We start from the raw sequence: 25232 nt of genomic DNA, 5'->3' as shown, positions 1-25232 counted from the left end.
TGATGTATGATTTCAGTAAAGGACTGTCTTTAGCCCATGGCTTAGTTCACATAAATTCTGGAAGCATCATCTGACCCACATCTCTCCTCTCCACTTCCTGTGGCCCTCCGTACTCAAAAACTCCTCACCATCAGGTTCAAGGCTCTCTACCAAATCTCCCTACTTTCACTCTTCTACTTGCTTCACCCACTACTCAAATCTCTCGCTCCATCCCTTCTCCCCTCCTTAACTTCCATCTTCAACCGCTCACTCTCCATTGGTTCCTTCCCCTCTGCCTTCAAACATGCCCATGTCTCTCCCATCCTAAAAAAACCCTCTCTTGACCCCACCTCACCTTCTAGTTATCACCCCATATCCCTCCTACCATTCCTTTCCAAACTCCTTGAACGAGTTGCCTACACACGCTGCCTAGAATTCCTCAACAACAACTCTCTCCTCAACCACCTCCAGTCTGGCTTCCGTCCCCTACATTCCACGGAAACTGCCCTCTCAAAGGTCACCAATGACCTGCTTGCCAAATCCAACGGCTCATACTCTGTCCTAATCCTCCTCGACCTCTCAGCTGCCTTCGACACTGTGGACCACCCCCTTCTCCTCAACACGCTATCTGACCTTGGCTTCACAGACTCCATCCTCTCCTGGTTCTCCTCTTACCTCTCCGGTCGTTCATTCTCAGTCTCTTTTGCAGGCTCCTCCTCCCCCTCCCATCCTCTTACTGTGGGAGTTCCCCAAGGTTCAGTGCTTGGTTCCCCTCTGTTCTTGATCTACACGCACTCCCTTGGTGACCTCATTCGCTCCCACGGCTTCAACTATCATCTCTACGCTAATGACACCCAGATCTACATCTCTGCCCCTGCTCTCTCCCCCTCTCTTCAGGCTCACATCTCCTCCTGCCTTCAGGACATTTCCATCTGGATATCTGCCCGCCACCTAAAGCTCAACATGTCGAAGACTGAACTCCTTGTCTTCCCTCCCAAACCTTGCCCTCTCCCTGACTTTCCCATCTCTGTTGACGGCACTACCATCCTTCCCGTCTCACAAGCCCGCAACCTTGGTGTCATCCTCGACTCCGCTCTCTCATTCACCCCTCACATCCAAGCCGTCACCAAAACCTGCCGGTCTCAGCTCCGCAACATTGCCAAGATCCGCCCTTTCTTCTCCATCCATACCGCTACCCTGCTCATTCAAGCTCTCATCCTATCCCGTCTGGACTACTGCATCAGCCTTCTCTCTGATCTCCCATCCTCGTGTCTCTCTCCACTTCAATCCATACTTCATGCTGCTGCCCAGATTATCTTTGTCCAGAAACGCTCGGGGCATATTACTCCCCTCCTCAATAATCTCCAGTGGCTACCAATCTGCGCATCAGGCAGAAACTCCTCACCCTCGGCTTCAAGGCTCTCCATCACCTCGCCCCCTCCTACCTCACCTCCCTTCTCTCCTTCTACAGCCCAGCTCGCACCCTCCGCTCCTCTGCCGCTAATCTCCTCACCGTACCTCGTTCTCGCCTGTCCCGCCATCGACCCCCGGCCCACGTCATCCCCTGGGCCTGGAATGCCCTCCCTCTGCCCATCCACCAAGCTAGCTCTCTTCCTCCCTTCAAGGCCCTACTGAGAGCTCACCTCCTCCAGGAGGCCTTCCCAGACTGAGCCCCTTCCTTCCTCTCCCCCTCGTCCCCCTCTCCATCCCCCCATCTTACCTCCTTCCCTTCCCCACAGCACCTGTATATATGTATATATATTTGTACATATTTATTACTCTATTTATTTTACTTGTACATATCTATTCTATTTATTTTATTTTGTTAGTATGTTTGGTTTTGTTCTCTGTCTCCCCCTTTTAGACTGTGAGCCCACTGTTGGGTAGGGACTGTCTCTATATGTTGCCAATTTGTACTTCCCAAGCGCTTAGTACAGTGCTCTGCACACAGTAAGTGCTCAATAAATACGATTGATGATGATGAACAGCTCACTCTTCATTCCTCAAAAACTAATCTTCTAACTGTAGCTCACCCTTGATGCTCCTCTGACGTGGAACATCCTCCTTCCCCAAATCCAATAGACTTCAGCTGTCCCACATTCAAAGCCCTCCTAAAATCCCACCTCTCCCAGCTGACCTGCACCACCTCAAGTCATTTAAATCCCATCAATCATTTCTAGCACAATTTATTTATATTCATCCTTGCCACTTACATACATACTTTTATTCAACTGCACATTCAGGACAACTCTTATTTGTATGGTTGTTTATGTCTGTCTCCCCCGCTAGCAGGTAAGCACCTTATCAATTAATAAATCAATGGTATTTACTGAGCGCTTACTGTGTGCAGAGCACTGTACTAAGTGCTTGGGAAAGTACGACACGAGAGTTGGTAGACAAGATCCCTGCCCACAAGGAGCTTACAGTCTATGACTCTTCTGTTTTTCATTCCTTTAGCACATGGCATAGCGCAATCCATGGCACATGCCTGCCTGATCTGCAATTGGAGCAGAGGGTTAACATTTTGGGTACGCCAAAAGGGGTGAAACCTACAACTTGTGAGAAATGCTTTGGAGTCTTCTCAAGAAACAGATCTCTCTCGTCAAACTCCAGACTAGGCATAAGGGTTAGATTACTAAATTTGCCCTTTGACCCTAGTTTACCAGGACTACACAGATCCCCATCTGAAATTTCTAGTGGCCAGATATTCTCTTTCTCTGATTAGAGATGGTCTGTGAACCAAAATAGCTTCTGGTTTTGTATATCACTTTTATTCCCAAAGCACTCATATTTCTTATCTCATTTTTCCCCTTCCAACAACCCTGCAAGATAGGTAAAAAGGTTGGTAATCATTATTACCATTTTGCAGATGAGGAAACTGAGGTACAGAGAAGTTAAGTGATTTGTCCAAGATCATACAACAGGTGAGTGGCAGATCTCAGATTCAAACCCAGATCAACCAGTCACTCTTATTTATTGAACACTTGCTCTGTGCAGAGCACTGTACTAAGTACTTGGGAGAGTACAATATAACAAAGGCGGCAGACACGTTCCCTGCCCACAACTAGCTTACTGTTTAGAGGGGGAGACGGACATTAACATAAATAAAGTGCAGATATGTTCATAAGTGCTATGGGGCTGTGGGAAGGGTGAATAAAGGGGGCAACTTCAAGTGCAAGGGTGAGGCAGAAGGGAGTGGGAGAAGAAGAAATGAGGGGTTAGTCGGGGAAGGCCTCTCGGAGGAGATTTGTTTTTAATAAGGCTTTGAAAGTGGAGAGAGTGATCACTTGTCAGTTATGAAGGGAGAGGGAGTTATAGGCCAGAGGGAGGATGTGGGTGAGATGCTGGCATTGAGATAGACAAGATCGAATTTCAGTGAGTACACTGACATTAGAGGAGTGACGTGTGTGGGCTGGATTGTAGTAGGAAATCAGGGAGGTAAGGTAGGAGGGGCAAGGTGTTTGAGTGATTTAAAGCCTATGATAAAGAGTTTCTGTTTGATGCGGGGGTGGATGGGCAACCACTGGAAGTTCTTGAGGAGTGGGGAAGCGTGGTCCTCCAGCTTCCAGACCAGCACTCTTCTTTGTAATGCTATTTGTTAAGTGCTTACTTTGTGTCAAGCACTGTCTTAAGCACTGGCGTAGATACGAGTTTATGAGGTTGGACAAAGTCCCTGTCCCATACGGGGCTCACCGTCTAAAGAGGGAGTAGGATTTAAACCCCATTTTCCATTTGAGGAAACTGAGGTAAAGAGAAATTAAGTGACTTATCCAAGACCACATAGCAAGCAACTGGTAGAGCCAGTATTAGCACCCAGGTCCTCTCACTTCCAGGCCTGTGCTCCTTCCACTAGGCCACACTCTTCCACTTCACCCCACTCTGCCAAATTTGAGACCATCTCCAATCAGCTGGCAATCTTCTCTCTTCCTTCAGTGATAGTGTCCAAGTAGGCATAGAGGCAAGCTCTAATTAGAGTTAGTCTCTGTCCAGTTGGATTAAACAGATAGTACTGAGATGGTCTCCGGTGAGACAGAGACACTTTCGAAACAGTCAAGTCTATTTCTGATCAGAAAGATCAGTTTCCCTACAATACAAACCATTTGGATTTGCTCCCTTTATTCAACCCTCTCAGCCCCACAGCATTTATGTACATGTCTGTAATTTATTCATGCATAGTAATGTCTGTCTCCCCCACTAGACTATAAGCTCACTGTGGGCAGGGAATGTGTCTACCTAGTCTGTTATATTGTACTCTTCCAAGTGTTTAGTACAGTGCTCTGCATGAAGTATCCACTCATTTTTCCATACTCATTTTCCTCCTAGCTATAATCTATTCTATCTCCCTCATTAGATTATAGGATCTTAAGGGCAGGGATCATGGTTTTGTTTTTTGTTTTTTTTTTTTTATACCTCTAGAGTACTCTGCCAGGCACTTGATAGGGCATTTCTCACATAGTAGACACTCGTAAATACTAATGATTGATTAAAATGAATGAATAAATGAAATAAAAACACAGATGACAAATTCAGTATTACAGTTTGAGGATTTTGAGCCACAATCAAATATATTTACATTGATATTTACTTTATGACTTTATCATGTCTAACAGCATCAATGCTATTAACTTTCTTATTTTAAATATATCCCCAATATTTATTTACCAGACCTGGTGTATTCGATCCAATTCTGTATAATCAGCCAGCTCTTCTATGCACCTTTCCAGCTTGTCCATTTCCAAAATAAGTTTCTCTCTCTTTGCTAGTAGTTCAATTTCACCGTTAAGCTTAGCAGCCTCAATCAGCTTTTAAAAAGATAATTTAAATATATTCATCATGTGGGTAAAGAGTTTCTCAAAACAATCAAAAACAATGCATAAATATCTGGTGCCACCAATATAGAGACATCTAACAGTCTGTGGACAGGTAAGAAAACAAAATAATGACAGATTTTCCCCACTAACTGTCAGGCACTGAGTACTTAGGTGTTAGCAAAACCATGACTTAGGTGTAAGGAACAAACCAAAGCAAAGCAACCATGGTAACTACCACCTTCCCTCCCGCCACTGAGAGCCTCTGTTCCCGACATGCTGTGTGACAGACACAATCCTTCCTCGAGAACTGGCACCGGCTCTTCTCAGGGCCATCGAGGGGAATAGAATCCTCCATCCCATCCTGCCTCCGCCACCCGGAGGAAAAAGAGAAATGCACTGGCAGCCTGAGGTCACCACAATACCCCGGGAAGATTGGTGGCTGCTTTAGCTGTGGCTACGGGTGCGCCTTGGACTCTGCACCACGAGGAGCTGGAAACTCTTCCCCTCGAGCCATAGCACTCTGCTGATTTCTTCTAGACTGTGAGCCCGTTGTTGGGTAGGAACCGTCTCTATATGTTGCCAACTTGTACTTCCCAAGTGCTTAGTACAGTGCTCTTCACAAAGTAAGCGCTCAATAAATATGATTGATTGAATGAATAAATGAATTCATTTCAGTATCTGTGCTGGTGTTTCAGTATTGCATTGTTTCATCACTGCTCACATGTCTGTCTCCAGTCCCTTTTCCCTGACTCATATACATATATTCATCAAGCAGGAGACTTTACAGAGCATTAAGCCAGACAAATTGGATTCTTCCTATAACTGTGCAACTACTCATATGGCTAATCAGGTGAAAACATTTTCTTTTATATCTTGGAGTGATCAAGTTATGTGTCACTTGATTCAACATACTCATTTTAATTTCTAGCTAATGATCGTAATGTTAAATCACTTTGGGAAAACAATGAAACACGGTAGAATACGGTTCTAGAATTTTCTTCTTAGAAGTCAGAAACGTTTCACTTTTTTCAAGCAATTTTAGAGTCACTATCACCTCTATTATATAAAAAAGGTGAGTCACTGTCATGTACTAGATGCCGACTTGCAACCCACTCATTCAATAATATTTATTGAGCGCTTGCTGTGTGCAAAGCAACGAACTAAGCGCTTGCACTGTTCTAAATGCTTATGACTAACTTCTTGTAACCGATCAAGTTAAGCTGATAAAAGGGTTGCTCGTTAGATTGTAAGCTCGTTGTGGGCAGGGAATGTGTCTGTATATTGTTATATTATACTCTCCCAAACACTTAGTACAGTGCTCTGCACACAGTAAGCACTTAATAACTCTTGCTACTACTACTACAACACCTACTACACGTAAGGTTAGAGATTCCGTGGCTTCGATTCACTGGGCAGAGTTCAAAAAGGTTTGTGATGATCAAATGAGCATTCTAGGCCAGCACTAGACATGATAAATATGAATAATGAAGAAATATGCACGTATAAAAATCCTTTTACTTACTTTTACTGTCAGTTTGATATAATACTAGTACAAATTATTCTGGAAAAATGATGGCCTCACTGCTAATTTTCCTGGCCTTTTCACAAATGGCTCATTTTTCACTTAGAGGCCATAATTAACAGAAAAAAAATGCAAAGATTACCCTAAACACTGTGATGGGATCTTGAACAATGTGAAGCACAACGCAAAACTGAACATTAGGCACATACCCATCTTATCTTCACATGGGAATGCCATGGGTGGCCAGAAAGAGTATGGCCGATTTGATAGGACAGGTATTGGGCTTAGATGGCATCATAATAATAATGGTATTCGTTAAGTGCCCACTACAAGATAATCAGGTCAGACACAGTCCCTGTCCCAAATGTGGCTCACAGTCTAAGTAGGAAGACGAACAGGCACTGAATCCCCATTTTACAAATTAGGAGAGCGAGGCACCGAGAAGTTAAGTGACTCATCCAAGGTCACACAGCAGGCAAGTGGCCAAGCCTGAAAAAGAACCCAGGTCCTCTGACTCCCAGGTCCAGGTTCTTTCCACTACACCATACTGTTTCTCGATACAACCCCAGCTGTTCCACTCCCTTTCTGATCTATCCTTAACTTGCCACAAAGCGGCACACTTAGGAGGAGAGGAACAGGCAACAGACAAAGTAGCTGCCTGTCATTCACAGAGTGATCCTTCATTTCAAACAAGTGTGCGAAACAGGATTAAAGGGAGGAGGCAAAGATAGGTTGCTTTACTCTGCCCTGCATCACACCTCTTTTGTGTTTTCGGAAAAGGAGGGCTAGAGCTCAAAAAGCCCAAGAATCAAATTCAGTAATTTCAAATTTCAAATTACACCTGTCTACTTGTTTTGTATTGTTGTCTGTCTCCCCTTCTAGACTGTGAGCCCGTTGTTGGGTAGGGACCGTCTCTATATGTTGCCGATTTGTACTTCGCAAGCACTTAGTAAAGTGCTCTGCACACACTAAGCGCTCAATAAATACAATTGAATGAATGAATGAAAAGTTAGGTACCTAAATTTGTAACCTGGTAAAGTAACAGAGTACACATCATTTCCTAAAAACATAAATTGAATATTTGTAAACCAGAAACTAGTCCATAAAATTCAAGTGGAAATCAAAATAAATATAATTAATTCCCCAAATTCTAAAAGCTAACGTGCTACAGAGTTCCAGGAGACATTGGGAAAAATCATTATATACAACCAAACAGCCAACAGTAAGGAGAGCTAATGCGTAAACTATTAAACTATAAAATAGACACGGAAAACATACTTCATCATTTTTATCAAAGATAGGATTAATATTCTGAGGCCACATAAGGACCGTTGCATTTAATATTAAATCTTCTGGAGTAAAGGTGAAACTATCTAAAAGATAATCCATTTGCCGGTGGCATTCCTGTGAAAGAAATTGTACAAGGTTAATAGTTTTGATCATGATATAATATTCCTTAAATCTAAAATAAATTGCCACCAACAGTTCCCAGTGCTCTTCCAATTCTCATTCTAAATCACATTACAAGATGACAGAATTGCTTTTTTTGGATGCATCTACACTTAAATAGTTGAATGGTACAACTAAATCAATTATGCGGTTGGTTCCATACCACACACCTGGGCGTTTCATTTTGATGTGGATTTTTACTTTAGAAATTCATCTAAGACAAGAGCATCAAATTAAAATTTCTTTGCATAAAAACATATGTGGGCTGGTTTTTGCCGAGAAAGTGCAAAGACAATGGGGAGAGTCAATCAATCGGTGCTATTTATTGTGCACTTACTGTTTGCAGAGCACACAGTACTAAGCACTTGGGAGAGTGTAACGCTAGAGTAGGTAGGAAGGATTCCTGGCCTCAGAAAGCTTGCAGTCTAGCAGGACTTTACTCTTTGGTTTGTTCTTCCTCTCTATAGCTTTGGGAACTTCTTGGAATGGAGTTGGAAGAACCACGGAGAGCTTGGAGCAACTGTCATTTTTTAAATTAGTTCTCTAACTACACCACTCATTTTTCCATTATTTACCTAGTGCCCCTACCTCTATTTCTCCCTTCCATTGTCTCTCTCCTCCTCCTACAACACAACCATATTACTGTCTCCACCTCCATAGGCATCCAATAAACATGGCTTCTGTTTCCCACAATCATATACACACACCACTCCAACTGTCCCAACACAAAAACCCGCAAGTCCACTGACGCACGCTACCCCTTCCCCCCATCAAAGGCTTACTGAGTGCTTACTGTGTTCAAAGCACTGTGTTAAGCATTTGAAAAAGTACAGTGCAATAGATCGATAGTCATGATCCCTATCCACAACGTTAACCCTGAGGTTGCCCTCATGCAGTGACCTAAATTAAGGAAAACTCCCGTTGCAGTACTCATCCACACAACCCTTTCTTCCAGCACTGTGGCATGGTGTACTCAGGCAGGGATACATTATCGGAAGGGCATTCCCTAATTCTCTCATCACAATCTATCCAAAACACACTTGTTTTGGCAGAAGGGAGTACAAAAAAATCTAGGATAAGAGTTTAAAAACATCTCTGCGATTTTTTTAAATCTTTAAAAGTCTAATTAGAAGTCTCTTGCACTATAAGAAAAACCAAATCACCCCTGATCAAATCTGTCCTGCCTGCAAGTTGTACCTTAAAATAAAAAGTTTACCTTGATTCTTGAATTCAACTGCTCAATCCCCTCAGTTCTAGTCTTTTCTATATAAGACATAAGTTGAATCATTTCTTCCGTAGTCTGGGGAATTCTTAATGCCTGCTCTTTGATCTTTTCAAATTCAACGCATACCCTGAGAATAATAATAATGATGGTATATGTGAAGCATTATTATGTGCCAAGCACTGTGTTAAGCGCTAGTGTGGGTACAAGCATTTTGACAATGCATTTCGTGTTATAAGCAAGTATAAAGAAATCATGGTAACTGAAGGTAATTGGCTACACTCATGAAAAAGAAACATTAATAAAAGGATGTATTCATCAACCACTTTCCAAACTCTGAAACTCCTGAATTTGGCTTGAGTTGGGGCAAGAGAGGAACAGCTTGAATGTTAGAAGTGCTTTTCTTTTTTAAATTGCTGTTTTATTACTGTACTAGCAGCAATAGCAGATATTCCCTAATTAGAGGTAGAATTTTTTTCTAATTTATCTCTGTCCCTTTTTTTTCCTTTTTTTTTAATGCTATATTTTAAGCACTTACTATGTGCCAGCACTGTACTAAACACTGGGGTAGATACAAGCTAATCAGGTTGGACACAGTCTATGTCCCACATGGGGCTCCCAGTCTTAATCCCCATTTTAGATGAGGTAACTGAGGCCCAAGGAAGTTAAATGATTTGCCCAAGGTCACACAGCAGACAAGTGACAGAGCTGGTATTAGAACCCAGATCCTTCCAACTCCCAGGCCCATGCTCTTTCCATCAGGTCGCGCTGCTTCTTCTTCTGTCTACTACTGCCTCCTCTCCCAACCCACTTCTGTCCTCTTCTGCTAGGTTCCTCAACTCTTCTGTTGGCCTGTTTCTTTCTACCCCTCTCCATTTATTTCCCCATCTCCTTACTGATCTGTCACTCTCTCGGTCCCTCTACTCTCCCCCCCGGTGCCACCTCTTGTTTGCAAAATAAATGACCAATTTTGGAATAGTTTACCCAAAAAAGATTGCACCTGGAGAAAAACAGAAGGGATGGAATTTTTACTTTGGCAGCATATCACCAGCAACCCCAGAGAACTCCCCACGGAAATCCGCCCATTTCCATGATACACAAGATCGCCCAGACTAGAAAACAACTGGCCTCTTGGGCCAGCCTCTATGTCCCAGAAACTGTGTTCTAAGAGCCTTTTTGTCACAGCCAAGTGGACCCTAGACCAAACTGCTTTGAGAAACACTGCTTTAGAGACTCCCACCCAGCAAAATGCTGATAAATACAATCAAAAGAATGTACTGAAATAAGTAACTACTGTGTGCAGAGCACTGTACTAAGCGCTTGCCCACATATTAATATAAGGATTGATCAATTACTTCTACTCACCTTTTGCCTTCTTGTCTGAGTTTTGCAGCTATGTTGCTCAGCAATATATTTGCATATTTTTGTACTCTTTCCACCAATCCATTCTTTATATCTTCACAATCCAAGTGCACGAAAGGGAAATGAACCACATTTGGCAACAGTGTAATTTCACTGGCAAGGCTGAAAAATCTGTCTATAAACTTCAAATAAAACAGGTTAAATTGTAAGCTTCAAATCTGTCATTAATTTCACGGTTTTAAAAAGTGTTAGTGCAGAGAAATCCCATTTTCTCTAATCCCCCTTTCTCCCAAGAATCAATCCGGGTGTCTGCCACCTTGAATCTGTCTCCAGAGTTGAACAAGCCCAGCAATAACCACGGTCAGCTTTCTGGAAACTGAATGTCCCTTCCTGAACCTTGTCTGAGACTTTCTTCTGATGAGGCTGAAGTACTGCAAGTACAGAAATCCCACTCTGTGAAGGGCCAGGATAGATGGGCTTCGAAACAGCCCTCCACATAAACAGGGCTTCTGTTCCAGCAGGGCTCCAGTATCAAGGTAAATTCTGCTTGTCCAGAAAAACTCCACTAATAAATAATAATAATAATAATTGTGGTATTGGTTAAGCACTTACTATGTGTCAAGCACTGTACTAAGATCTGGGGGAGACACAATATAATTAGGTCCCCCTCAGGGCTCCCAGTCTGAGGGAGAAACGGGCATAAAATCCCCATTTTACAGATGAGGGAACTGAGGCATAGAGAAGTGAAGTGACTTGGCCTGGGTCACCCAGCAGGCAAGTGGCAGAGGCGGAATTAGAACCCAGGTTCTCTGACTCCCAGGCCCGGACTCTTTCCACTAGACCACGCTGCTTCCAAAGTGGTTGAATTCTGGTCTACTATACCCTGATGGAATTTACTTCTATTTTATGGGAGTTGAATAATCTTATCTCATAACCTGATACATACTTTCATTATAACGTCATTTTTAATTGTGCCATAATTTTCTAAAAAAAATTATCCAGCATGATTGAAACCACAGATTTGAATTAACTAAAACATCTTACAAGGGAATCATTTTTACATATATATCAGCATTCAAGGAATTTTAAGGCTAAATCATCTACAAAGGAAAGTAAATTATCCAAAAATTAGCTATAATAATAATTATGGTATTTGTTAAGCGCTTAGTATGTGCCGAGCACTGTTCTAAGCGCTAGGGTAGATACAAGGTAATCAGGTTGTCCCACTTGGGGCTCACAGTCTTAATCCCCATTTTACAGATGAAGTAACTGAGGCACAGAGAAGTTGAATGGCTTCCCCAAGGTCACCCAGCAGATAAGTGGCGGAGGCGGGATTAGAACCCGCATCATCCAAATATAAAGCTAGTTCAGATAATAAGAATGCTTGTGAAGCCGGCATTGATGTGAACCAAGCTGAGTCACAATGAATTACAATGAAATAGAGTAGAAAGCAATTACCTAAACTAAGTGTTTAAAAAGGTATCAATTTTTCAAAATAAAACCCCAAAAAAGAGTTAATAAAATGTAAACCTACTTCCATGTAGTCATCAAAATTGTGATCTTCTACCTGAAAAGTCGCTATTTGTCTAACTGCAGTCCCATCCACAAGCCAACCATATTTTTCAACTGAAAATAATCAAATTGGCAAAAAAAAAAAAATTAATGGTATTTGAGCGCCTGCTGTGTGCAGAGCACAGTACTAGGCATTTGGGAGAGTACAATATAACAAAGTTGGTAGACATGTTCCCTGCCCACAAGAAGCTTGCAATCTAGAGGGGGATACAGACAAACTAAATTTCAGACAGGGGAAATAATAGAGTATAAGGATATGTACATAAGTGCTGTGGAGTTGGGGTGAGCATCAAAGTGCTTAATGGGTATGCATGCAAATGCATAGGCAACGCAAAAGGGAGGGCAGGGAGGGGAGATGAGGGCTTACTAAGGCAGGGCCTCTTGGAGGAGAGGTGGTTTTAGGAAGGTTTTCAAAGTAGGGAGAGTAGTGGGCTGTTGGATATGAAGGGGAACAAAGTTCCAGGCCAGAGGGAGGGTGTGGGCAAGGGATCGGTGACAGAATAAGCAAGACTGAGGTTCAGAGAACAGGCTGGTGTTAGAGGAGATAAGTGTGCAGGCTGGATTGTAATTAAAGATCAGCAATGTAAGGTAGGAGGGAGATAGCTGATCAAGTGCCTTAAAGCAAATGGTAAGAAGTTTCTGGCTGATGTAAAGGTGGACGGGCAACCACTGGAGGTTTTTGAGGGGTAGGGGACATGGACTGAATGGTTTTTCAGAAAAATGATCCAGGCAGCAGAGTGAAGCGTGGACTGGAGAAGGGAGAGACAAGAGATAGGTTGGTCAGTGAGAAGACTGATGCGGTAGTCAAGTCGGGATAGGATAAGTGCTTGGATCAACGTGGTAGCAGTTTGGATGGAGAGGAAAGGATAGATTTCAGTGATGTTGTGAAGGTAGAACTGACAGGATCTGGTGACAGACTGAATGTGTGGGTTGAATGAGAGAGATGAATCGAGGATAATGCCAAGGTTATGGGCTTATGAGACAGGGAGGATTGGGGTATAGTGTACAGTGATAGGAAACTCAGGGGGAGGAACACAACACACTAAAGAAAAATCATCCTTTGGCTAAATTCCTCTAGCAAAAAAGTGTTCTTTATATTTGAAAAAGAGTTTACTCCCACATACCAAATTCCTCAAGAAGGTTTTTTGGACCCTGTAAATTCAAGCTTACTGCTGGCCTTAGTTTAGAAAAGGCCTGGTTCACGACATGGTCAGGAAGATGTGCGTTAATAATCACAGGTGTGGGTGCTCCCATTAGCCAAGAATTTACAGTTTGGACATGCTAGGATAAACACAAATGACAGTTGCTATTATAAATGATAAATGAAATGAATGTATGGTTCATATGCATTTAACGGCATTTTCAAAATAATGTCCTTTCAACTTTTTCAAGTTTTATAAATATTACTTTTATACATTTACTTTTAAGCTTGTCTATACAAGGCAAATATTTTTAGACAGTCTAAAATGTAGGCTTTCGATTCTGCAGTATTGTATGGCCCAAAATTCTGTCCTCTTCTGTTTAATTTGTAAGAAACTAGAAAGAGACTTAACATGAAAAGAGTACAAACTTAAATGGAAGTGACTCATTGGCTGCCAATTTGAGGTTTTCATTTGGGAAAACTTTCAATCTGGCTAGAACACACTAATATGAATCAAAAGTTCAGTTGAGACATTTTTAGATACTAGCTCCTCCACTTTAAGTAATGTACATATTCATATTGCTCCACTATACTAAACGCTTAGGAGACTACAATATAACAGAGTTGGTAGACATGCCATTATTATATTCCTTCCCAAAAGGTTTGCTCTGATGTAGACAAGAGCTAAGACCAAAATCAAGTTTTTTGGATGGAGTAAAATAGAAGAGGGAAACAATATGCTCACCCCTCCAAAATAATGTTATCGTGTTTTATGTACAATGATCCTGTTCAACCCAAATCATTTACTTGTTTCAAGTATTATATAAGCTCAGAAATGAAGAGCAACTATACCTGCATAGCCTCTGTTATCCGAACCACCAACCTCAGAACGACATCTTCCAAATCTTGAAAGGTGGGATAAAACTTCATTTTTTCTTCATCGAGTGTCAATTCCATCTTAAATAATGGTAGCAAATCTTGATCTCCAACAACAAAGACGTCTACAAAGGCTTCCACTGTTTTTGTCAATAGCGCTCTCAGCTAGACAATAGTGTATACATTTAGAAAATTCAAAACTACCTTGGATTTTACTCGGTTATTTGTTTCTTCGGTAAATTTAAAGCCTTTTTGATAACTTTTCTTCAGGCACTCGATCAGCTCCCTCCCTCCTACCCACCCATTCTCTTTCCCAGCTAAAACCCAGCTCCTACTACTCATTCCTCTCAAGCTGACCTACTTGCTGTGCCTCATTCTCATCTCTCCTACCAGCAATATCTGCTCAGGCCCTTCTGCTGCCTCAATCTTCCTTCCACTTTAAATCCTACAGACCATGCCTCTCCCCATCCTCAAGGTCCTTCTGAAATCACTTATCCTTTAAGAAGCCTTCCCCAGTTAATTCAAAACAGTATTATTATTATAGTGGAATGAGTGAGTAGAGAGGCACAGGTGCAGCACCTGATGACGTACATGTGAGAACTGGAAGGACAAAACCCATTTGCAGATGCTAGGCCATAGAACATAGACCAGCAGATGGTTGCCTGGGTGGCTGCCTGTCTCAGGATTTACTACGGTCTTAGCCAACCGAAGGACTGAAGCTCCTCTGTCATTTACAATGGATGACTCCATCATCATCCCTCATCACCACCGTGAAAAAACTAAGTTATCCAACTATATTTCCAACCTCTCGCCATATAAATTTCACCATTCCTTTTTTTTTTTTTGGACTAATGCTTGGAGCCCAGGACAGATTTCCTGATATAAAAGAAGCAGCAGCGTGGCCTAGTGGGTAGACCATGGGCCTGGGAGTCAGAAGGACATGGGTTGTAATCCCGGCTCCACTATTTGTCTACTAAGTGACCTTGGACAAGTCACTTAATAATGATGGTATTTGTTAAGCATTTATTATGTGCAAAGCACTGCTTTAAGCACTGGGGGGGGGTGGGGGGGGGGGCGGGGATACAAGGTGATCGGGTTGTCCCATGTGGGGCTCACAGTCTTAATCCCCATTTTACAGATGAGGTAACTGAGGCCCAGAGAAGTGAAGTGACTTGCCCAAAGTCACACAGCTGACAAGTGGCGGAGCTGGAATTTGAACCCATGACCTCTGACTCCCAAGCCCGGGCTCTTTCCACTGAGCCACACTGCTTCTCTGTATTTCAGTTACCTCATCTGTAAATGTGGATTAAGATTGTGAGCCCCATTTGGGACATGGACTGTGAGAAGCAGCGTGGCTTAGTGGAAAGAGCACAGGCTTGGGAGTCAGAGATCATGGGTTCAAATCCTAGCTCTGCCACTTGTCAGCTGTGTGATTTGGGGAAAGTCACTTAACTTCTCTGTGCCTCAGTTACCTCATCTGTAAAATGGGGACTAAGACTGTGAGCCCTACATGGGACAACCTGATAACCTTGTATCTACCCCAGCACTTAGAACAGTGCTTGGCACATAGTAAGCGCTTAACAAATACCATTATTATCATCATTATTATTATTATTAGCTTGTATCATCCCCAGCGCTCAGTATAGTGCCTGGCATGTAGTAAGCACTTAAATACCATAAAGAAATTTTTTAAAATAAATAAAAGGAGATCATCAGTGTACATATTCAATCCCATGGAGTGAAAAGAATAAGACACTAGCAAGTCTATCTTTGACTTGTCTGACAATTTGGGGGTGTCAATCAATTCAGAATAACAGACTCCAAATAGACTTTCCTATCCCAGAGCATTTTCTGCATATATACAGTCTATACTTCTTTTCGATCCTTTTCACCATGTTGATTACAAAAATCAATCAATCAATTGCATTTATTCAGCGTTTACTGTGTACAGAGCACTGTATGAGCTTCTTGGGAGAGTACGATACAACAGAGTTGGGAAACACGTTCCCCGCTGACAACGAGCTTACAGTCTAGAGACGGAGACAGACACTGATAGAAATAAATTGTGGATATGTACGTAAATGCTGTGGGGTGGAGGGAGGGATGAATAAAGGGTGCAAGTCCAAGTACAGGGGAGATGCTCCAAAAGCAAACAAAGGCATGGCAGACTGTAGTAGTAGTAGTAGTAGTATCAGGAACAGCAGCAGTAAAGAAAGTAGTATTCATTCAATAGTACGTATTGAGGGCTTACTGTGTGCAGAGCACTGTACTAAGCGCTTGGGAAAGTACAATACAACAATAATGACATTCCCTGCCCACAATGAGCTTACAGTTTAGAAGGACGAGAAGTAGCAGCAGCAACAGCATGTACTGAATGCCCACTTTTCTGTGGTGCCCTGTACTCGGTGCTTGGGAAGTAAGAAAAAAAGAAATGCATGTTTCCTGCCATAGAGCTTTTGTCAGTCAATAATATTTATGGAGTGCTATGTGCAAAGCAGTGTACTAAGCACTTGGGAGAGTACAATGAAACAATATAACAGACATATTCCCTGCCCGCAACGAGTTTACAGTCTAATGGGCAATCCTTTTATCAACCTAACTCCATTGGTTACAAGAAATTAGTCACATGAATGGTTTGCAAGTAATAATAATAATGATAATAATGGCATTTATTAAGCGCTTACTATGGGCAGCAGCGTGGCTCAGTGGAAAGAGCCCGGGCTTGGGAGCCAGAGGTCATGGGTTCTAATCCCAGCTCCGCCACTTGTCAGCTGTGTGACTTTGGGCAAATCACTTAACTTCTCTGTGCCTCAGTTACCTCATTTGTCAAATGGGGATTAAGACTGTGAGCCCCACGTGGGACAACCTGATCACCTTGTATTCCCTCCCACCCCGTGCTTAGAACAGTGCTTTGCACATAGTAAGCGCTTAACAAATATCATCATTATTATAAAGCACTGTTCTAAGCGCTGGAGCACTGTTCTAAGTAGGCATCTAGTACATGACAGTGATTCATAGCTCTTTAGAATTGCTTGAAAAAAAGTGAAATATTTCTGACTTCTAAAAATAAAATTCTAGAACCATATTCTACCGTGTTTCGTTCAGTTTTCCCAAAATGACTTAACATTATAATCATTAGCTAGAAGTTAAAATAATGAGTATGTTGAATAAAGTGGCACATAATTTGATCACTCAGTGATATAAAAGAAAGTCTTTTCACCTGATTAGCCATAAGGGTAGTCACACAGTTATAGAAAGAATCCATTTTGTCTGGTTGAATGCTCTGTAAATTCTCCTTCTTGATGACTATATTGATAACCTTTGGAAACCATATGTTCATCAACTTCTCTTCAGTGTTTTTTGCGCTTTCAGACACTTCTTCTTTCAGGCCTTCACAATCAATTGGACCGTTAAGCCTATTTAGCAGTGAAATGAAAAAGACAACAATGATAATTATGTAAAGATGAGAAACAATCAATAAATGTGTTCTAGATGAGCCTTTCAAAATCCTACTAACTAAAAATATATTTACAAGATGAGAAACTCCTACATTCTGGAGACCAAGTTGGGGAAAGGATACTTACCAAAATGAAAGTAACTAGAATGAGATGAGCAATTCTCTTAAATGATAATTAGCAGACTTTACCTGAATCCTGTTAAGTCTATTATATACAAATCAGCAAATGTTGTATAACAATAGCTCAATAATGCTCTCATGGCTGGGTGAAGAATATGTAAATTAGAAAGCATTTGCTTTTTGGCTCGTACAAATGCAGGATTCCCACGACATGAATATGACAGGCCTCTAAAAAAAAAATCAGAAAAAACGATACAATAAGATATGCCACACACTTTATGGGAGAAAATTTTGCAATGGATCTTCAAATTTCCACTCAGTTTTTTTTTCCAACCCTAAGATATGAGTTAAGGTGAGAGACCCTTTTTGACCCACCACCCCACAAGGAGGATCATCCTGGGGAGAAATTTTAATTGGGTTACAAGTGTTGGGATTGATCGTTTAAGAGAAGAATTGGATGAGATGAGACAGCTGGAGGCAATTTTTTTAGAAAACTGAGATGGACTCAAATGAATCAATCGTAATATTTATTAAGCAACTATGTGCAGAGCAATATATTAAGTGTTTAATAGAGTTATAATAATAATGATGATGATGGTGCTTGTTAAGTGCTTACTATGTGCAAAGCACTGTTCTAAGCACTGGGGAGATACAAGATGATCAGTTTGTCCCACATGGGGCTCGCAGTCTTAATTCCCATTTTACAGATGAAGGAACTGAGGCACGGAGAAGTGAAGTGACTTGCCCAAAGTCACACAGCTGACAATTGGTGGAGCCAGGATTTGAACCCCTGACCTCTGACTCCAAAGCCCATGCTCTTTCCACTGAGCCACGCTGCTTCTCTATCATTATAAGACATGATCCCTGTTTTCAAGAACCTTACAACCTAATAGGGAATGAGAGTAAATAAATTTCAGGTATAAATCTATATCTATATGCATAAATGCTTATGTAGAGAAAGAAAGAGCAAGATAGCTGCCTTTCATATTCAAAGGTACCACTGACAGTGAAGTTCACCTATGAAAGTGTGTGCACCTAAAAAGGCCAAGACAGGATCCCCAGAGGAGGAAAGAATAGTGCGTTATGATAGGATGTAAGAACTAGGATAGGTAGCTTGATTAGCAAGAAGGGAGACTTGTTATGATTACTGATTTTTATAAAGTGCTACTTAGATGGAGAAACACTGCAGGAAATGGTGGGAAAACAATTGCCAAAGACAAATTTGCTACAATAACAATAATAATGGTATTTGTAAGCACTTACTAGTGACAGGCACTGTCCTAAGCACTGGGGTAGATACAAGTAAATAGTGTTGGACATGGTCCCTGTCCCATGTAGGGCTCACAGTCTCTATCTCCATTTTACAGATGAGGTAACTGAGGCACAGAGAAGTGAAGTGACTTGTCCAAGGTCACAGCAGACAAGCGGTAGAGCCGGGATTAGACCCCATGACTTTCTGACTCCCAGGCACATTCTCTATCCACTATGCCTTGCTGCTTCTTAGCTTGTGAGAAGCAGCGTGGCCTAGTGGAAAGAGCACAGGCTTGGGAGTCAGAGGACCTAGGTTCTACTCCCATCTGTGCTCCTTACCTGCTGTGTGACCTTGGGCAAGTCAGTTAACTTCTCTGGTCCTCAGCTCCCCATGTGGGACCTGATGATCTTATATCTATCCCCGTGCTTAAATACCCCAATTATTAGTATTACCACTATGTCAATGTCACTATAATAACTGTGGCATCTGTCCAGTGCTTACTATGTACCAAGCCCTGTGCTAAGCATGGGCATAGATACAAAATAATCAGATTGGACACACTCCCTGACCATATGGTGAACACAGTATAAGAGGGAAGGAGAACAGACATTTTATCTTTTAGACTGTAAGCCTACTGTTGGGTAGGGACTGTCTCCATATGTTGCCAACATACTTCCCAAGCGCTTAGTACAGTGCTCTGCACACAGTAAGCGCTCAATAAATACGATTGATTGATTATCCCCATTTTATAGATGAGGAATCGGAGGCACAGAGAGGTCAAATGACTTACCCAAAGTCACACGGCAAATTAGTGGCTGAGCCAGAACTAGAACCTGAGTCACCTCACTCCCAGCCCTGAGCTCTATCAATTAGGCCACACTGTCTCTGGATGGATAGCTTTACCTGATAGAAGAGCAGGTAAAGGAGATGGAAGAAGAAAGCTACAGAGGGGAAGGTGGCTAGCATGGCAGAAGCAATCCAAGCAATCACTCAATCACATTTACTGAGCGATTACTGGGTGCAGAGCACTGTATTAAGTGCTTGGAGAGCACAATATAAGAGTTGCTAGACCCGTTTCCTGGCGGCAACGAGTTTACGAGCATAGAGACGTTAATCGGCGGAATAAGAGAAAAGGGTGTGTTGTGTTTTAAAAGGTATGTATGTACAGCACTGCTTTTATGAACTGATTTTTATGGAATGACTTTATACTACGCAGATACAGAAAGGCTTCACGCAAATCCTCTGAATAGTCCTCAATTTCTGCTCTCTGTTCCAGATGACTAGATGATTCTCTCCTGTGTCAGCTAAATCCTGTTTGCCTACTGTCAGACTGAAAGTTCACTGTGGACAGGGAATGTATCTACCAACTCTGTACTCTGTACTGTACTCACCCAAGTGCTTAGAACATTGCTCTGCCCACAGTAAGTGCTCAATAGAAACCATGGATGCTGATGAAAATACCATTGATGATATCGCTGGTCCTGACTTCTGACATCCTACCAATTTCAGTCAACAAGCTCCCCCAGTGCCTCACTGTTCTGGCTCCTCACAGGCTTTGGGGCAATTCTAAGACTTGAGCATTCATGAAACTATGTCCAAAGCATGTAGTTTTTTATGGTATTTGTTAAGTGCTGTGCCAGGCACTGTACCACGCACTGGGGTAGATACAAGCTAATCAGGTTGGACACAGTCCATGTCCCACGTGGAGTTCACAACCTTAATTCCCATTTTACAGATAAGGTAACAGGCACAGAGAGTGAAGTGACTTGCCCAAGGTAGCACAGCAGATAAAAGGCAGAGCTGGGATTAGAACCCGGGTCCTTCTGACTCCCAGGCCTGTGCTCTCTTAAGTAAATGTAAGTAAGCCACATGCTGACATAGTTTACTTACAGGGGTGATGTTGGTAAAGGTCCTCCTGTATCTTCAAGCCATTTGATATCAGGTTTCACAAGAGTAGTTTTAACTACAAATAAGAAATGTTAAAAAAAAAAACGACCAAAGTGAACAACCCACAATATGCTAATCACCGTTCAAGAAGTGCGTAAGGAATTAAGTCTCGGATTTCTAGGATCTTGCATTACAATGTGTGCAACTCAGGGAACCCAAACCAGGAATTTAGTCAAATGCCACATCTGCCACACCATCAGAATATAAAAATGCATGTTCTCCTCCCTGGCAAGGAGGCTGTCACACCCCAAGGCCTAACAAAATAGGGGAAACAGCAGCACCCCTCCCACTGGATAAGCCCCTGCTTGACTACAGAACAGCAAGAAAAATAAGCTGTTCACATCAGCACTCGCACCTGGGCAGATATGCCACTCCCAGTTAAGCAATAGAGCAATACAGATATTGCGATGGAGACTTGCAATTGGCTGAACCACTGCTTCAAAAATGGCTACGTTCAGCTGCCACATCATTTATGCTTTTTTATACATTAGAAGTAAAAGACATCTCTTTCATACAAAAGTGAGTCCTTCAGGTTTTTTTTTCAACTTTCTAAAAATAAGGATGATGATGATGATGGTGGCATTTGTTAGGCACTTATTTTGTGCCAAACGACACAAGGTAATCAGGTGGGACACAGTGCTTATTCCACATGGGGCTCACAATCTAAATGGGAGGGAGAACAGGTATTGAATCCTCCCGGTTTATAGATGAGGTAACTGAGAATTTAAGTGATTTTTCCCAAGGTCACATAGCAGGCAAGTAGCAGAGAAGACTAACTCTGATACAGTGAAGAAAGCCTTTATTTTTTAGAATGTGCCACCTCAACAGTGTATGGTATAGACATTTATTAAAATTGTGGCTTCTAATGATAACTGCAAATACTCTCCCTGAACAATTTTCCCTAAGTTTTATGTCTCTTGATTTATTGCTAACAAATCCATGAGAAAACACTACAAAGGACAAGTCAATAGACAACCCCCCAAAATCCCATCATCTATTAAACACTAACCACAAAATTTAAGAAAACAACTCATAAATAGCATTGTACATTTATGAAATGTCTTAAGTTACTCTTTTTAAAAAAAATACTTAGACCTATAGCTTTAATAATCTAACCAATTATTTCATAGAGCAACCTCATATTTGCCTCATCAGCCAAAAAAGCAAAGCAAAAGTGAATGAAAGCTGTTTCTAAAATGCAACTTACCCAAATATCTCCTCATGCTCCTTTCATAGTCACTTTTTACCTCATTTATAAGAATTTCCACAAAATCTTTTGTATCTTGGCCTTCTTTTAGTGATGTAGGTACCATCTTTAGTATATTATCAAAACACTCCTTCGTAACTCCTCCTACTGGACTTTTTTCTATACATTCCTTCATATAAAGATAGTTGGCCTGAAAAGTCAATGTTACCATAAGATTGAGCATTAAATATTCTCTTATTTCCAAGTCCTAATATTTCAAATGAATCTCCAAAGTACTATAATAGTATTTACTGAGCATTCACAGCATTCACGATACTAAATACTAAATGCTTGGGAAAGTAACAACAGAAGTCAGAGTGGTTCCCTGCCCGACAGGAAGCTTACATTCTAACAGGGGAGAAATTTAAAAAAAAAAAAGAAGTTAGAGAGAGTGATCTAAACAATGAATTTGTATAAGAAGCCTTTAATAACGGAGAGGACAAATAGAGATGGTGTTGACAGTAAAGGCACTCTGCGACAGCTGGCTCAGAGAGGGTTCGGAGACCGATGAGAAGACCAGTAAGAGACCAGGCCATAGACGGTCTGGATCTGCCAAACACTCTCCAGCTTTTCTGCTGTTGCTCCTGGGAAAAAAGCAGGATTCCTATGGGAAATGACTTCCTTTTGGGCTCTTTCACTTAACACACTACTTCCATGGAACTAATGAAAACCACTAACCAGGACATAGTAGCCTAAGCAGAGAGAGAGAGAGAGAGAGAGAGAGAGAGAGAGAGAGAGAGAGAGAGATTGTACCCACCAGTCAGGACAAAAAAATAATAATAATAATAATGGCATTTATTAAGAGCTTACTATGTGCAAAGAACTGTTCTAAGCGCTGGAGAGATTACAAGGTGATCAGGTTGTCCCATGTGGGGCTCACAGTCTTAATCCCCATTTTACAGATGAGGTAACAGGCACAGAGAAGTTAAGTGACTCTCCCAAAGTCACACAGCTGACAATTGGTGGAACCGGGATTTGAACGCATGACCTCTGATTCCAACACCCGTGTTCTTTCCACTGAGCCACGCTGCTTCTCTTAAGAGCGCAAGAGTTCCCTCTCCTGAATTTAAAGGCTCTGCCTGGCTTGCAGATAATCATATTCACGTGTATAACTATCTCCACAAGCAGAATCCCTCTCTACAAGATTTTTGAGGAGGAAATAGTGAAAACATGTGCTATGGGAGGATCAACTGTACTTTTTGTAAACTGCTACTACACTGAGCCAAGGACTTACCCTATCCCACCTTGACTACTACATCAGCCTCCTCGCTGATTTCCCCGCCTCCTGCTTCTCCCCACTCCAGGCCGCTCTGCTGTCAGGATCATTTTTCTACAAAACGGTTCAATCCACATTTCCCCACTCCTCAAGAACCTCCAGTAGTTGTCCATCCATCTCCGTCTCAAACAGAAACTTTAAACATAGGATTCAATGCACTCAATCAGCTCTCCCCATCCCACCTTACCTCGCTGATTTCCTACTACAGCCCATTCACTTCACTCCTCTAACACCAACCTACTCGCTGTACCTCGACTCATCTATCTGGTCACCGAGCCCTCACCTACATCCTCCCTCTGGCCTGGAACTCCCTCCCCCTTCATAGCTGACAGCCTGCCACTGTATCCACCTTCAAAGCCTTATTAAAAATCACATCTCCTCCAAGAGGCCTTCCCTGACTACGCCCTCATTTCCCCTACTCCCTCTCCCTTCTGCGTCGCCCCTGCATTTGGATTTGTACACTTTGGGTACTTGCTATTCGCCCACATTCAGCCCCACAGCACTTATGTACACATCTGTAATTTATTTTAATGTCTGTCTCCCACTCTTTACCGTAAGCTCATTGTGGGCAAGGACCATGCCTATCAACTCTGTTGTAATGTATTCTCCCAAGCGCTTAGTTCAGTGCTCTAAACAGTGTAAGGGCTCAATAAATACCATTGATTGAAGATTCAAAGAAACCATTTCCTTATCTGAAGGCAAGCACTGAGGATTCTCAATTCCAACCCACTATTTTTCTTTGTTTGATTGTTATGATTCATATGTTTCTTGTCCTTGCATTCCTGATTATCATATGCTTGGAGAACAAGAACTTCTGTTTTTTAAATCTACTTCTACCACAGAATAGAAATAAGCAGTTGGCATTAGGAGGAACTGTATGAAAATTTCCTTAAGGGTTTTCAAAATAGGCATACTAAATTAATATAAAAATATTAACTCACAGCTCTTTTTTTTACTTCACAGTCCATCTATAAAAAAGAAAATAAAAATAAATTAGAGAGGTAAATGGAAAATCAAATAAAAATAGAAATGTGTTTTTGACCCTGGAAAAAAGTACTAATCTTAATTTTTCAGTAGGAATGACCAATCCAAAATGATCAAGTTCAAAACGAGATAAAATAGCTTCAAAGGAAATTTTAAACTTACCGTTGAAGGTAACTGTGGTTCAGGTGGTGCGGGTGGTGTGTTTTTCTTGTCTTCCACCATTTTGTCTAAATGTTTTAAAGCTCCATCGTTTCTGAGGTTTATAGTGAAAAAGGTGAATATCTCGTAAACACCTTTGAAATGTGAAACTGCTTCAATGCTACAATTTGGAAATGTTTCTTGGCTGTAACAAAAGTCTCTCTCTTAACCCTTTGATGTTTTCTAAAGGAAACAAGGCCACGTATTTGAGCACCCATGTCTCTCAAATTGAGAATATTATATTTTATTTGGAAAGGGAGTTGTCACTCGTTGACAGAATTGCTTTTAACACGTTTCTCATTTCCTTGATTCAAACACTGACCTTCCGACTAAATGAATTAGAGACAAGAGGAGAACCCAGGAAAGAAAGGCAAAGAAGCCTTCTCTCTCAGGCACAACAGAAGAAGGCAACATTACCCTGTATAATGGGGGAGAACTGGTCTCACTGTTGACCTTTTTCGGCTTTTAAAATGATTGCTAATCTCAATATTAAACTTGCATTTGGATAACACCATAGACTGCTTTGCTTGGATAAATTTACATCAAAATAATACTGAAGTAAAACTGATTTTATTCATATTAATGTCTGTCTCCCCCTCTAGACTGTAAGCTCATTATGGGCAGGGAACATGTCTGCTAATTCTGTTGTCGTGTACTCTCCCAAGTGCTTAGTACAGTGCTCTGCACATAGTAAGAACTCAACAAATACGACTGATTGATTGAGTCTCAGAGGCTTTTAGAAATATCAACTTCAAGATGATAACATGCCTCTGTAGCATGTAGAAGCACTTAGTACAGTGCTCTGCACACAGTAAGCG

The 25232-nt window shown here is 41.7% G+C and overlaps 1 protein-coding gene across 1 annotated transcript in view; it reads right to left on the bottom strand.

Moving 5' to 3' along the window:
- The window catches only part of DNAH12 (dynein axonemal heavy chain 12), a 139613-nt gene that overhangs the window by 108276 nt on the left and 6105 nt on the right, over positions 1–25232 (bottom strand). Inside the window, exons 3-15 of the mRNA XM_038772261.1 lie at positions 24379–24469; positions 24174–24200; positions 21918–22107; positions 20654–20726; positions 17581–17739; positions 17155–17350; positions 13911–14099; positions 13042–13198; positions 11880–11971; positions 10349–10527; positions 8978–9113; positions 7591–7716; positions 4647–4781 (exon numbers count right to left, since the gene is read on the bottom strand). Of these exons, the coding sequence (XP_038628189.1) occupies positions 4647–4781; positions 7591–7716; positions 8978–9113; positions 10349–10527; positions 11880–11971; positions 13042–13198; positions 13911–14099; positions 17155–17350; positions 17581–17739; positions 20654–20726; positions 21918–22107; positions 24174–24200; positions 24379–24469 (1750 nt within the window). The remainder of the gene's footprint in view (positions 1–4646; positions 4782–7590; positions 7717–8977; positions 9114–10348; positions 10528–11879; positions 11972–13041; positions 13199–13910; positions 14100–17154; positions 17351–17580; positions 17740–20653; positions 20727–21917; positions 22108–24173; positions 24201–24378; positions 24470–25232) is intronic.

This window comes from Tachyglossus aculeatus, chromosome X1 (assembly GCF_015852505.1).
Source record: "Tachyglossus aculeatus isolate mTacAcu1 chromosome X1, mTacAcu1.pri, whole genome shotgun sequence".
Lineage (NCBI taxonomy): Eukaryota > Metazoa > Chordata > Mammalia > Monotremata > Tachyglossidae > Tachyglossus > Tachyglossus aculeatus.
The sequence above is the reverse complement of the archived record's forward strand: the minus strand, read 5'-3'. Positions and strand labels throughout refer to the sequence as shown.